The sequence below is a fragment of the Scyliorhinus canicula genome, chromosome 22 (assembly GCF_902713615.1).
Source record: "Scyliorhinus canicula chromosome 22, sScyCan1.1, whole genome shotgun sequence".
NCBI lineage: Eukaryota > Metazoa > Chordata > Chondrichthyes > Carcharhiniformes > Scyliorhinidae > Scyliorhinus > Scyliorhinus canicula.
In genome coordinates, this window is record NC_052167.1 from 3,428,963 (window position 1) to 3,444,685 (window position 15,723).

At 50.2% G+C, this 15,723-nt stretch overlaps 1 protein-coding gene across 2 annotated transcripts in view; it reads left to right on the plus strand.

Annotated features, from left to right (window-relative positions):
* Positions 1–15,723, plus strand: part of spock2 (SPARC (osteonectin), cwcv and kazal like domains proteoglycan 2) — an 80,544-nt gene that overhangs the window by 32,048 nt on the left and 32,773 nt on the right. For both annotated transcript variants that reach the window (XM_038783260.1, XM_038783261.1), the window contains one exon: positions 2,539–2,581. In XM_038783260.1, the coding sequence (XP_038639188.1) occupies positions 2,539–2,581 (43 nt within the window). The remainder of the gene's footprint in view (positions 1–2,538; positions 2,582–15,723) is intronic.

Sequence of the window (15,723 nt, forward strand, 5' to 3'; positions counted from 1 at the left end):
ACCTAACCCGCACATCTTTGGACTGTGGGAGGAAACCGGAGCACCCGGAGGAAACCCACGCACACAGGGGGAGGACATGCAGACTCCACACAGACAGTGACCCAGCCGGGAATCGAACCTGGGACCCTGGAGCTGTGAAGCATTTATGCTAACCACCATGCTACCCTGCTGCCCCAGTTCTAGTGGTGTTCCGCAGGGATCAGTGCTGGGACCTTTGCTGTCCATAGTATATATAAATGATTTGGAGGAAAATATAACTGGTCTGATTAGTAAGTTTGCTGACGACACAAAGGTTGGTGGAATTGCGGATAGCGATGAGGACTGTCAGAGGACACAGCAGGATTTAGATCGTTTGGAGACTTGGGCGGCGAGATGACAGATGGAGTTTAATCCGGACAAATGTGAGGTAATGCATTGCGGAAGATCTAATACAGGTAGGGAATATACAGTGAATGGTAGAAACCTCAAGAGTATTGACAGTCAGAGAGATCTTGGTGTACAGGTCCACAGGTCACTGAAAGGAGCAACACAGGTGGAGAAGGCAGTCAAGAAGGCATACGGCATGCTTGCCTTCATTGGCCGGGGCATTGAGGTATATAAAAATTGGCAAGTCATATTGCAGCTGTATAGAACCTTAGTTAGGCCACACTTGGAGTATAGTGTTCAATTCTGGTCGCCACGCTACCAGAAGGCTGTGGAGGCTTTAGAGAGGGTGCAGAAGACATTTACCAGGATGTTGCCTGGAATGGAGGGCATTAGCTATGAGGAGCGGTTGAAGAAACTTGGCTTATTCTCACTGGAATGACGGAGGTTGAGGGCGACCTGATAGAGGTCTACAAAATTATGAGAGGCATAGACAGAGTGGATAGTCAGAGACTTTTTCCCAGGGTAAAGGGGTCAATTACTAGGGGGCATAGGTTTAAGGTGCGAGGCGCAAGGCTTACAGGAGATGTATGAGGTAAGTTTTTTTACACAGAGGGTAGTGGGTGCCTGCAACTCGCTGCCGGAGGAGGTGGTGGAAACAGGGACGTTAGTGACATTTAAGGGGCATCTTGACAAATACATGAATAGGATGGGAATAGAGGGATACGGATCCCAGAAGCGTAGAAGATTTTAGTTTAGACGGGCAGCATGGTCGGGGCAGGCTTGGAGGGCTGAAGGGCCTGTTCCTGTGCTGTACTTTTCTTTGTTCTTTGTTCACATTAACCTGGAACGCCTCTTGTAATGTGGCTCTTACAAAGAAAGGGGGGAGTTTATAAAGTTTTTTTTTCAGGGCATCCCAAAGTTTCACAGCCAGTTAATGAATTTTCAAATGTCATCATCTATTGTTGTGTAGCCAAATGTGTGAAATACAGACAAGGCCTCGGATTAATGGTTCATGGCAAGAGGCATCTCCAGCAATGGAGTACTCCCTTGGTGCTGCCCCTGATTATCTAGATTGTGTGGTACGCAGTGAGGTATGAACGAATGAGTGTACAACCACTGAACCAATCTGTCATATGGTCATGCAGTATGTGATATATTCACTATCAGGCCACCACCAAAGGGAACATCTATAAATTCTCCATTTAATGAAGACAGCATGATGGCTCGGTGAGTTAGCCCTCCTGCCTCACGGCGCCGAGGTCCCAGGTTCGATCCCAGCTCTGGGTCACTGTCCGTGTGGCGTTTGCACATTCTCCCTGTGTCTGTGCAGGTTTCGCCCCCAGAACCCAAAGATGTGTAGGGTAAGTGGATTGGCCACTCTTAATTGGAAAAAAATGATTTGGGTACTCTAAATTTAAAAAAAAAGAATTTTCTTTTTTTAATTCTCCATTTAATTGTCTTAAGCGTGGAGTTGATGCTGTGGAGAAAATGACTGTGACTTGAGGAGATGCACCTGGCTTTACAGCATCAATTCAGTGTGAGGGGCAGCATGGTGGAGCAGTGGGTTAGCCCTGCTGCCTCACTGCGCTGAGGTCCCAGGTTCGATCCCGGCTCTGGGTCACTGTCCGTGTGGAGTTTGCACATTCTCCCCGTGCCTGCGTGGGTTTCGCCCCCACAACCCAAAGATGTGCAGGCTAGGTGGATTGGCCACGCTAAATTGCCCCTTAATTGGAAAAAATTAATTGGGTACACTAAATTTTTTTTTTTTTTTAATCAATTCAGTGTGAGCAGGGTATTGGTGAGGGCAGAGCGGTACTTCACAGTCTCCCAATCGGAATCGGCAGAAACCTCCCTGTTTTCTTTCAGGCAACAAGCGCACATGGTATCTATCTATCTATGTATCTGGAAATTGGGAGGAACACAATCTCCATCTTGCTCCCGTCCTTTTGCCATTGTGGTCACATTTGACTTGGCGCTCACATAGACCATTTACTCCCAGTGATTTGTGTGCTGGAGAATGGTCAAGGGAGTCATCTAAGATGATGTGCGTGAGGGGGAGAGGGATCTATCGGCGCCATCTAAAGAAAATTAGTCATTAAGAGGTAGTGGACTGATGGTGGAGACGTGATTAACTTTCTCTTTGAATCACAATATCCTTCTCCTTTTGTGCAGGATGACTACATCCGAAGCTGGGATCAGAAGCCCTTTGATGAAGGTGAGTCCATGTAGGAAGGATGTACTCACATCGGAGCGAGTACCACGATTGTTCCCAAGATCAGAGACTGAGTAAATGGGGTCTGTATTCTCTGGAGTTTAGGAGAATGTGAGGTGACCTCATAGAAACATCCCAGATTCCAAAGGGACTCAACAGGGTAGATACTGAGGGATTGTTTCCCTGGGTTGGGAATACAGATCACATGGGCACTGTCCTGGATAAGGGGCCAGCAAATTAGGACTGAGGTAAGGAAAGGTTTCTTTACTCAAAGAAATGTGAATCTTTGGAATTCACTCTTCCAATGGATGTGCCATCATTGACTATATTTAGGTCTGGGGCAGACAGATTATTGGTCTCAGGGAATCGAGGCATATGGGGAATGGATGGAAGAGTGGAATAGAGGCAGAAGGTCAGCTATGATTCTACTGAGTGTTGATTTTTTTCCTGCTCCTGTCTCTTGTGTCCTCATGTTCTGAGAATGTTGAGGAACATTGTAGTGGTTTTCAGAACCAAACACATGCCAGGATTTCAAGTTCACAGTAAACCAGAATTCTTAATAGTTCTCATTGTGTTTTAGCACCATGTCCTTCTCTTCTAGGCCTCTGCTTCAATTGCAGGTTCTGGGAATGCTGCCTCTGTCAGTCTTTTGTGTCTGTTTCTCTGTCTTTCTCCCTCTCACTTTCTGACTCTCTCTCTCCTTATCTCTCTCTATCTATCTCTCTGTCCCTCTCTGTGTCTCGGTCTCTCTCTCTCTCGCTCTGTCTTTTCTCCCTCCCTCTCTTTCTTTTAACATAGAATTTACAGTGCAGAAGGAGGCCATTCGGCCCATCGAGTCTGCACTGGCTCCTGGAAAGAGCACCCCACCCAAGGTTAACACCTCCACCTTATCCCCATAACCCAGTAACCCCACCCAACACTAAGGGCAATTTTGGACACTAAGGGCAATTGACCATGGCCATGGAGGAAACCGGAGCACCCGGAGGAAACCCACGCACACACGGAGAGGATGTGCAGACTCCACACAGACAGTGACCCAAGCCGGAATCGAACCTGGGACCCTAGAGTTGTGAAGCGATTGTGCTATCCACAATGCTACCATGCTGCCATAACTCCCTTTATCTCTCCCTATCTCTCTCTCTCTCTGGGCGCGATTCTCCCAAAACGGGAGAAATCGTAAAGCTGGCGTCAAACCCGGGCGGGTTTGACGCCAGCGCGCCCCTTCCCGACCGGGAACCGATTCTGGTCCCCGGTCGGGGCTAGCAGCCCGACGCCGTAGGCTCCGGCATGACGGGCTTAACGATATTCGTTAAGCCCGCTTGCCGGAGTTAGCGCCGGCTGACGCGTCATATGACGTCAGCCGCGCTTGCGCGGATTGGAAGACTCCAACCCGCGCATGCGCGGATGACGTCATCGCGTATTTGCGCGAAACCCGCGCATGCGCGGGCCGGGTTGCCCCTCAGCCGCCCCGCGAATAGATACTGCGGGGCGGCGGAAGGAGAAAGAGTGCGCGGGCATCGGGCCCGCTGCCCGCGATCGGTGCCCACCGATCGCGGGCCCATGGCACCCTTGGCACGGCCGTGGTACTGCCGTGCCAATCGGTGCCATGGTTATGAAAAGCGAGTTTGTGACGCCGTTTTTACGAACGGCCAGACCAGGTGTGTTTGCCGTTCGTAAATACGGCGTAAAGGGCTGGGACTTCGGCCCATCGAACAGCTGTGAATCGCTGCCGGCCGTAAAAAAACGGCGGCAGCGATTCGTGTCGGGAGTTGGGCGGGGGGTGGGGGAGAATAGCGGGAGGGCGGGAAAAATGTCGGGAAGGCCCTCCCGCTATTCTCCGACCCGTCGTGGGGGTCGGAGAATTTTGCCCTCTGTCTTTTCTCCCTCTCTTTCCCTTTCTCTCTCTCACCTGTAAGGAGTCCAAGTGAAATTAACCTGCGCCTATGTTATGAAACAGGATGTCATTCAAGACCTTTAAGTTGATAAGAGAGCGGCAAGTTGGATAACTGTTCTGGAAAAGCAAAACTGAATGCTTGATGTAGGACCTGCGAGCTTCCTGTGTCTAGCTAAATTGGTGCTGCAGATATCGAGGATATGACGGATCACCAGATTAACATCTTTCCAATTACTTTGCCCATGTTGGAGCTTCTCTGGTTTTTCAGGTCACTCCAAATTTAGTGAACAGTGTTTTCAAAAAAATAAATTTAGAGTACCCAATTTTTTTTTTTTCCCAATTAAGGGACAATCCACCTCTCTTGCATATCTTTTTGGGTCGTGGGGGTGAGACCCACGCAGACACGAGTGATCAGTAGAAAATTGATCTCATTTTTGGGAGGGCTGCCTGACAGATGTAGTTTGAGATTGAGCTTCCTGCAATGCCACCCATCAACCTTACAATCGATACTGAACGTACAGTCGGGCAATTGGGCCAGGAACAGAAGAACTTGCATTTGGAAAGGACCTATTAACGACCGCAGAATATTTCAAACCACTTGTGAGCCAATGGATATATCTGAAGTGTGTTCACTGTTACACTGAAACACAGCAGCCAGTTGATACAATATCCCCCAAACAGCAAACAGGTAGCCGACCAGATAGTGATACTGTCTGAGGGAAGGATATTGGTCCAGGATCTGTGTCCCAGGGTCAGAACCAGAAAAATCAAGGCAATGAAATGACTCCCAAGTGCGGCCACACAGTTCTGAGTGGAATTGAAATGAAAATCGCTTATTGTCACGAGTAGGCTTCAATGAAGTTACTGTGAAAAGCCCCTAGTCGCCACATTCCGGCGCCTGTCCGGGGAGGCTGGTACGGGAATCGAACTGTGCTGCTGGCCTGCTTGGTCTGCTTTAAAAGCCAGCGATTTAGCTGAGTGAGCTAAACCAGCCCCTAGTAATTGTCAGAGAAACATAGCAAATAGAAGCAGGAGGCCATTAGGCCCTTCAAGCCTGCTCCGCCATTCATTATGATCATAGCTGATCATCAAGTGGTGGTGAATTCCACAGATTCGCCACTCTTCGGATGAAGAAATTTCTCCTCACCTCAGTCCCTTATCCCCAAACTATGGCCCCTAGTTTAGCACTCCCCCACCATCGGGAACATTCTTTCTTAACCTATCCTGTTAGAATATTGTACGTTTCTATGAGATCCCCTCTCACTCTTCCAAACTCCAGTGAACATAATCCTAACCGATTTAATCTCTCCTCATACGAGAGTCCCACCATCCCAGGAATCAGCCTGGTAAACCTTTGCTGCACTCCCTCCATAGCAAGAACATCCTTCCTCAGATAAGGACACCAAAACTGTTCACAATACTCCAGGTGTGGCCTCACCAATGCCCTGTACAATTGCAGTAAAACATCTCTATTCCTGCACCCAAATCCTCTCACTATGATGGCCAACATACCATTTGCCTTCTTTACTGCCTGCTGTACCTGCGCGCTTACTTTCAGTAACTGATGCACGAGGACACCAAGGTCTTGCTGCGTAACCACCTCTCTGAATTTACAGTCATTCAAACAATAATCTGCCTTCCTATTTTTGCTACTGAAGCGGACAACCTCACATTTATTCACATTATACTGTATCTGCCATGCATGTGCCCACTCACACAGCCTTTATTAATATATAATGTGAACAGTTGGGGTCCTAGCACAGATCCCTGTGGTACCCTGCCTGCCAATCGGAAAAAGACCCATTCATTCCAACTTTTTGCTTCCTGTCTGCCAACCAGCTTTTTATCCTTCTCAAGACACTACCCGTAATCCCATGCTCTTTAAGTTTACATATTAATCTGCTATGTGAGACCTTATCGAAAGCCTCCTGAAAGTCTAAATAAATCACATCCACCATTTCTCCCTATCTAGTTACTGGTCAACTAGTTATATCTTCACACGGATGATCCCAGGAATGGTAGGCCTAACATGCGATGAACGTCTGAGGATCGTGGGATTATATTCATTGGAGTTTAGGAGGTTGAGGGGAGATCTAATAGAAACTTACAAGATAATGAATGGCTTGGATAGGATGGACGTAGGGAAGTTGTTTCCATTAGCAGGGGAGACTAGGACGCGGGGGCACAGCCTTAGAATAAAAGGGAGTCACTTTAGAACAGAGATGAGGAGAAATTTCTTCAGCCAGAGAGTGGTAGGTCTGTGGAATTCATTGCCACAGAGGGCGGTGGAGGCCAGCACATTGAGTGTCTTTAAGACAGAAATTGATAAATTCTTGATTTCTCGAGGAATTAAGGGCTATGGGAGAGAGCGGGTAAATGGAGTTGAAATCAACCATGATTGAATGGTGGAGTGGACTCGATGGGCCGAATGGCCTTACTTCCGCTCCTATGTCTTATGGTCTTATCTTTGCCTCATGGCGTAGAGCACGCAGGTTTGATCCCGGCCCTGGGTCCCTGTCCTTCTGGAGTTTTACACATTCTCCCGTGTCTGCGTGGGTCTCACCCCCACAACCCAAAGATGTGGAGGGTAGGTGAATTGTATCTTAATTGGGAAAAAAAAAAGAATTGGGTACTTTAAATTTTAAAAATCTCTACTAGTTACATCTTTTGAAAGCTATGAAAGTCTTGATAATAGACTCTAGCAACTTCCCTACCACCGATGTTAGGCTCACTGGTCTATTGTTCCCTGTTTTCTCTCTACCTTCCTTTTTGAATAGCGGGGTTATATTAGCCAACCTCCGAGAGACCAAAGAATTTTGGAAGATGACCGCCAACCAATGGATCTACTATTTCTAGGGCAAATTCCTGAAGTACTCTGGGATAACGATTATCAGGCCCTGGAGATTTATCTACTTTCAATCCCATTAATTTCCCCCAAACCATTTATTTACTAATATTTTTTTCTTTTTCTTTGATTATAATACATTTAGAGTACCCAATTCATTTTTACCAATTAAGGGGCAATTTAGCGTGGCCAATCCACCTACTCTGCACATTTTTGGTTAATGGGGGCGAAACCCACGCAGACACGGGGAGAATGTGCAAACTCCACACGGACAGTGACCCAGAGCCAGGATCGAACCTGGGACCTCGGCGCCGTGAGGCAGCAGTGCTAACCCACTGCACCACCGTGCTGCCTTTTATTTACTAACATTAATGTTTCATCTCAGGAGTGGTAGAGTGAGGGGCAGCACGGTGGCCTAGTGGTTAGCACAACCGCCTCACGGCGCTGAGGTCCCAGGTTCGATCCCGGCTCTGGGTCACTGTCCGTGTGGAGTTTGCACATTCTCCCCGTGTCTGCGTGGATTTCGCCCCCACAACCCAAAAATGTGCAGAGTAGGTGTATTGGCCACGCTAAATTGCCCCTTAATTGGAAAAAATAATTGGGTAATCTAAATTTTTTAAAAAAGGAGTGTCAGGTTGGCGGTTTTCCTTGGGGTCTCACTCATTCTATGAACACGAGGGGTTCAGTCTGAATGGGGAGGGGTGGCCAGGGGATAAAGAGGTGACAAGGACAGAGTTGGGTGGAATTCAGCGCCCATCTCCCTAACCCCCCCACATCGGTTTGTTGCTTCCTGTTGTGACAGAGATCAACACAGAACAAACAGCTGCCAGTGTTAAATGGATCAATATCTCAGTTGGCTGCCGGACAGCATTGTGTAGCCTGGTGTGGGAACTGCTTGTCCTTTTCAGCTATCAGAAATCAATGGTAAATGCATAAATAAAATCAGCTGAGCCTCAGAGATAGAGACGAGAGGGCTGAGTGAGCAGAGGAGGCCTCTGAAAGAATTAAAGATCGATGCGGAGCACCTAAAATAACCATTGATATTCCTGCAGAGGAGGCAGATCATCGCAGAAGGACTGGGGGGGGGTGGGCAATTTAGAGCAGCACAGTGGCGCAGTGGGTTAGCACTGCTGCCTCACGGCGCCGAGGTTCCGGGTTCGATCCCGGCTCTGGGTCACTGTCCGTGTGGAGTTTGCACATTCTCCGCGTGTCTGCGTGGGTTTCGACCCCACAACCCAAAGATGTGCAGGTTAGGTGGATTGGCCTCGCTAAATTACCCCTTAATTGGAAAAAATGAATTGGGTACTCTAAATAGGGGCTGGATTAGCACAGTGGGCTAAACAGCTGGCTTGTAATGCAGAACAAGGCCAGCAGCGCGGTTCAATTCCTGTACCGGCCTCCCATAACAGGCACCGGAATGTGGCGACTAGGGGCTTTTCACAGTAACTTCATTGAAGCCTACTCGTGACAATAAGCGATTATTATTATTACATTATTAAATTTATTTTAAAAGAAATAAAAAAGATTCTTTTTAAAAAGTGGAAATTTAGCATGGCCAATCCTCCTAACCTGCAAGTGGCTGGGATCCCTTTTAGAGTATCGCAATGATTAATAATCGTAATGATTAGATATCTCTACCAAAGAGCTGTCACTGACACAATGGGCCGAATGGCCCCCTTCTGGGCTGTCTTATTCTGTGCACCTCCTCGGACTCCACTGTGGCCATTCTTGGGCCTGCCTGACTGGCGTCTCCAATTCAGCTGCTCTGCGTTGTGGGACACCTCATGAGCCAGTATTGAGACTGTCCTCAGGGTCAGCAGCTAGGGGGCCCTCTCACCCTAGGGCCGAGAGATCGGGCTGGGCGTTTTACAACACTTCAAAGTTTGCAGACGAGATGATCTGGGAGATTAGATGTTGGACAAACGTGAGTCCCTGAAACACTGCAAGCCTTTGAGTAGTTGAGTGATAACGCTGCCCTGTGTGTATTGCGTAGGTACAGCAATTAGCAGTTTGATGTACGTGACCCAGATAGCAACTGATGTTGGAGAATTGTTAATTTTTTACCCGAGGTGTAGCTTGCGAATCATTTCCTTGAGACCCACGGCCAATAGCAGACATAGAATTGACAGTGCAGAAGGAGGCCATTCAGCCAATCGAGTCTGCACCTGCCCTTGGAAAGAGCACCCTACCTAAGCCCACACCTCCACCCTATCCCCATAACCCAGTAACCCCATCTAACCTCTTTTGGACACGAAGGGCAATTTAGCATGGCCAATCCACCTAACCCGCACATCTTTGGACTGTGGGAGGAAACCGGAGGAAACCCACACAGACACAAGGAGAACGTGTAGACTCCGCACAGACAGTGACCCGAGGGGGGAATCGAACCTGGGACCTTGAGGCTGTGAAGTAACTGTGCTAACCACTGTGCTACCATGCCCCCCCCCCCCCCCCCACCCCACGGTTAAGTGCTACCCTGGTTCTAGTGTGCAGTGCATACACCGAGACACACGCCAGTCGTACAAGCCTGCCGTGAATGGATAAGCATGGTTTGCCCTCTGCCCACTGGACACGACCAGCAGGTGACACCGAGCGGTGAACCGCGACGTCCCAGCCGGGAGTGACACGTTTCACCTTTAGCCGACTTCCTGCCAACCTGGAGCACGGTGATTATTGAAGGGCAGCTGAATTATAAACCTGGGTAACAGGGCAGCACGGTGGCCCAGTGGGTTAGCACTGCTGCCTCACGGCGCCGAAGTCCCAGGTTCGATATTGGCTCTGGGTCACTGTCCGTTTGGAGTTTGCACATTCTCCCCGTGTTTACGTGGGTTTCGCCCCCACAACCCAAAGATTTGCAGGCTAGGTGGATTGGCCACATCAAATTGCTCCTTAATTGGAAAAATGAATTGGGTACTCTAAATTTTTTTTTTTTTAAATAAACCTGGATAACTTGGAATGAACAAAATACTTCATCACTGTCATAGATCCTGCCATCCTGCAAATTAATTGGCAAAATTCACATGACAACAGCAGGTCGATATTTGTTGCTGCTGGATGCGATTATGCTAATTGGTATCCTTGGAAATAATCATAGTCAGTTCCAGCATAAAGCGTGTATTTTTTTTAAAATCATATATTTTGCTCATTTATAATTTCTCAGCCTTTGTTTTCCCTCTCCTTTGCCTTATATTGTTCCCAGACATCCTAGACTACATCATGCAGAATGCCCAGCACTATACAGAGCTTTGCACTGTCACGTGGAATACAAGGACAGATTGAGAATGGAAGTGGCTGGTGACAGCAGGAACGAGGGACTAGAGTTCAAACTGGGCAAAAGGAAAATTAAGGGTCTCCTGCCTCAAGATATTATTCACACATAAAATAATCGGCACTTGGGATGGATCCTGATTGGGAAGTAGATGGGAGGACCAATCATTTAATGAGAATAAAGCCAGGGGCTGCAATGTGGGGGAGTGTAGTGCCCCCATGAAGTCAACGAACGGCTGCCACCTCCGGGTGAACCCTAACATTGACCCTCTCAAGGCGAACTTGATTTTCTCCAAACAGAGAAAGCTAGCCATGTCCGACAGGTCTCCGACTTCGGGGGCTTTGAGTCCCTCCAAGCTAATAGTATCCGTCTCCGGGATACCAGGGAAGCAAAGGCCAGAACGTCTGCCTATTTCTCTCCCGGATTCCAGGGTCTTCCGACACCCCGGAAATCGCCACTTCTGGACTCAACGTCACCCTTGTTTTTAACACCATGGACATGACATCTGCAAACACCTGCCAAAATCCCCTCAGCTTGGGACATGTCCAGAACATGTGGACATGGTTCGCTGGTCCTCCCGCACATTTTGCACAGCTATCTTTCACCCCAAAGAATCTGCTCATCAGGGCCACTGTCATGTGAGCCCGATGAACGGCCTTAAATTGTATCAGGCTGAGCCTGGCACATGTTGCGGACGCGTTGACTCTACTCAACGTATCCATCCATAGACCATCCTCTATCTCTCCTCCCAGCTCCTCCTCCCACTTACGCTTCAGCTCCTCGGTCTGCGTCTCCTCTGACCCCATAAGTTCCTTGTAAATGTCCGAGACGCTACCTTCTCCTACCCACCCTCTGGAAATTACCCTGTCCCGAATCCCCCTTTGCGGTAGGAGCGGGAAGGTTGCCACCTGTTTACGTAGGAAGTCCCGCACCTGCAGATACCTGAATTTGTTTCCCCTCGCCAAACCAAACTTCTCCTCCAGCGCCCTCATACTCGGAAAGCTCCCCTCTATAAACATATCCCCCATCCTCTCAATCTCTGCTCTCCGCCATATCCGGAACCCCCCATCCATACTTCCCGGGGCAAACCGGTGATTATTACAGATTGGGGACCAGACCCGATGCACTCTCTGCTCCCACATGTCTCCTCCATTGCCCCCAAACTCTCAGGGTCGCCATCACCACAGGACTGGTGCCGGCAGGAACAGCAGAGGTGCAGTTACGCCCCCAGACTGGTGCTCTTGCATGAAGCTGCCTCCATACGCTCCCATGCTGACCCCTCCCCCACCACCCACTTCCTGATCATGGCTATATTCGCCGCCCAGTAATAGCTATTAAAATTTGGCAACGCCAGCCCGCCCTCTCCCCGACTCCACTCAAGCATTACCTTCCTTACCCGCGCGGTCTTGCCCGCCCAAACAAAGCCAGTGATTACTTTGATGACCCGTTTACAAAAGGACTGCGGAATAAAGATGGGGAGACATTGAAATATGAACAGGAATCCCCCCTGCCGGACCAGCCCCTTGAGACTCTCAGAGCAATTGCCAACGGCTCTATAGCTAGCGCAAACAACAGTGGGGAGAGGGCATCCCTGTCTGGTCCCCCGGTGCAGTCTAAAATAGTCCAATGTTGTCCTATTCGTTCGTACACTTGCCACAGGAGCATGATACAGCAACCTGACACAGTCAATAAAGCCCCTCCCAAATCCAAACCGTCCCAATATCTCCCACAGATAGTCCCATTCTACTCATTCAAAAGCCTTTTCTGCATCCATTGCGATCACTACCTCCACTTCCCTACCTTTCGGGGGCATCAAGATCATGTTTAACAAGCTTCTTACATTGGCCACCAACTGCCTGCCCTTAACAATTCCCGTCTGGTCCTCCCCAATAATATCCGGAACACAATCCTCAATCCTGAAGGACAAAATTTTGGCCAGCAATTTGGCATCCACATTCAACTGGGATATCGGCCCACACAGCTCCAGGTTCTTGTCCCGCTTAGGAATCAGCGACATTGTGACCTGTGACATTGTTGGGGGCAGCACCCCTCTCTCCCTAGCCTCATTGAACATCCTCATCAACACCGGCCCCAACATCCCAGAGAACTTTTTATAAAACTCCACTGGGTACCCGTCCATCCCCGGGGCTTTACCCGCCTGCATGACCTTCAGACCCTCCACTATCTCTTCCAACCCGATCGGGCCCCAGCCCTTCTACCCGCTCCCTGTCCACCTTTGGGAAATTCAGCCCCCCCAAGAAGTGCCTCATCCCCTCCGGCCCCGTAGTGGGTTCCCACCTATACAGCTTCCTGAAGAAATCCCTAAACACCTTATTCACCCCACTGAATCTCCAACCAGGTTCCAATCTCTGTCATTTACTTTCCTTATCTCCGTGGCTGCCTCCCTCTTTCTGAGCTGCTGTGCAAGCACCCTGCTGGCCTTCTCTCCATACTCATAGATCGCACCCCTCGCCTTTCTCAGCTGCTCCACCGCCCTCCCTATGGTTAACAAGCCGAACTCCGCCTGTAGCCTCTGCTGTTCCCTTAAAAGCCCTGCCTCTGGGGTCTCCGCATACCTCCTATCGATCTGTAGTATCTCCTTTACCAGTCGGTCCGTCACTGCCCTGTCCACCTTCTCCCTATGGGCCCGTATCGAGATCAGCTCCCCCCTGACCACCGCCTTCAGTGCTTCCCAGACCACCGCTGCTGAAATTTCCCCCGTGTCGTTGACCTGAATACATTTACTCAGCCGCCCGCACACCCCTTCGTCAGCCAAAAGTCCCACATCTAACCTCCAGTGCGGGCGCTGGTTACTGTCTTTACTAACCTGCAGGTCAACCCAGTGCGGAGCAGGGACTGAGATTGTGATCGCCGAGTACCCCGTGTCCACCACCCCTGCCAGTAAGGCCCTGCTCAAAATGAAGAAATCAATCCGGGAGTACACTTTATGCACGTGAGAGTAGAAGGAGAACTCCTTCACCCTCGGCGAATCCAGGTCTGGTATCTTCCCTAGCATCCTCTTTACAAACTCCACATCGTCCCAATTTGGCGCATGTACATTTACTAATATCACCTGCACCCCCTCCAGTTTCCCACTGACCATAATGTACAGACCCCCCACATCCGAGACTATTCTACCCGCCTCAAACACCACCTGCTTATTGATCAGGATCGTGACCCCCTCTAGTCTTTGAATCCAGTCCCGAGTGAAAGGCCTGACTTGATTTTCCTTTAGTTAGTTTGAACTCAAGTCCCTCAGTCCTGCTCCCCTCAAGCAGTTCCATTCTCAATCTTTCCTTGTATTCCTCCCGTACCCCAACCTACTTCCCCCCCCCCCCCCCCAGCTGCCCACGGACCCTACTCCCCTGCCCCTCCCCAACCGCTGACGATGAGCAACTTTTTAAATTACAAAATGAACAGGCACCATCCTTTGTAGAATCCCTTGATCGCCCTTCTGAAGGCAAACTGGTGTAGGAATTCCATTCAGTCCCCCAGCCGCACTGTATACTACATATGAGGTGTATTACGGTAAGGCCCCGTACTACAGGTACGGGGGTAGATCCCTGTCTGCTGGCCCCGCCCAGTAGGAGGAGTATAAATGTGTGGGCTCTCCGAGCTGCAGCCATTTCAGCAGCAGCTGCGGGAGGCTCCACATCTCTGCGTAATGATGCCTCAATTACTCTCTGCTCTCGTCTCGTCGTAATTAATAGTGCATCAGCGGGGAAGCTGACCTCCAGTCCAACAGGACCCCGCCTGGGAACAATCAGCGAGGCGACGGTTACAATAACCCCCCCCGTCTGTAGCTCCGGCAGGTCCGGCACCCCAAACCCAATTAATCTTTGTCCAATTAAGGGGCAAGTTAGCGTGGCCAATCCACCTAGCCTGCACATCTTTGAGTTGTGGGGGTGAAACCCACACAAACACGGGGAGAATGTGGAAACTCCACACGGACAGCGACCCGGGGCGAGGATCGAACCTGGGACCTCGGCGCCGTGAGGCAACAGTGCTGGGCCCGAGGGGATCAGGCTCCAAATTGCCGACATGGTGCTGAATCAACTCTGCGCAAAACCAAAACATAGGAACACAATTGGCCGGGCCCCGCTCGCACCAATCGCACTTACCCTCCTCTCCCGCAAACTATCGGCTCATCCTCGACCTGGTTAGGTGTCTCTATGCATCACCTTTAACTCTATTAGCCCTAGTCTCACACGCAAGGTGGTGGCATTTACCCTGCGCATCACTTCACATCACCCCCGTCCTTCAATATCATTCCCAACTCCTCCTCCTATTTGGCCTTATTCAAATAGATCGCGGCTGATCCAATTGCGGCCCTTACTCCGTTTTCTTGCCTGACCCACCCCCCCCCCATAAATCGCTGACTCTTGTTGATCATAAACCTGTCTAACTCAGCCTGAAACACACTCAATGACCCAGCCTCCATGCTCTCTGAGGGAGAGAATTGAAACAAACAAATTATTCCCTTAGAGATGAAATTCTTCCTCAGCTCCATCTTAAATGGGAGATCCCTTATCTTTAAACTGCGCCCCCTAGTTCTCAATGAGAAGATACATTGCCTTGGCCCCTGTCAGAACCTTGGGCGTGATTCTCCGCTCCCCACGCGGCGTGGGAGAATCGCAGGAGGGCCCCCTGACAAAATTCATGCCCCCCTGGCGCCCCCCGCTCGGAAGAATCGGTGCTTGCCGTTTTTCATGGCGAACGGCGATTCTCCGACCTGGATGGGCCGAGCGGCCTGACGTTCACGACCGTTTCACGACGGCGGCAACCACACTTGGTCGCTGCCGTTGTAAAATGGGTGAGATATGCCCGTTTGGGGCTTGTGGGGGGAGTACAGGGGAAAGAGCACCACGACTGTGCTCGGGAGGGGACAGGCCCGCGATCGGTGCCCACCGATCATCGGGCCGGTGTCTCAATCGGACGCACTATTTCCCCTCCGCCTCCCCGCAAGATCAAGCCGCCACGTCTTGCGGGGCGGCTGAGGGGAAAGACGGCCACCGCGCATGCGCGGGTTTGAGCTGTCAGCGTCGTGACCTCAGCCGCGCATGCGCGGGTTGGAGACGGCCAACCTGCGCATGCGCGGCTGACGTTATTAGGCGCGCCGGCCGCGTCATTCTCGGCGC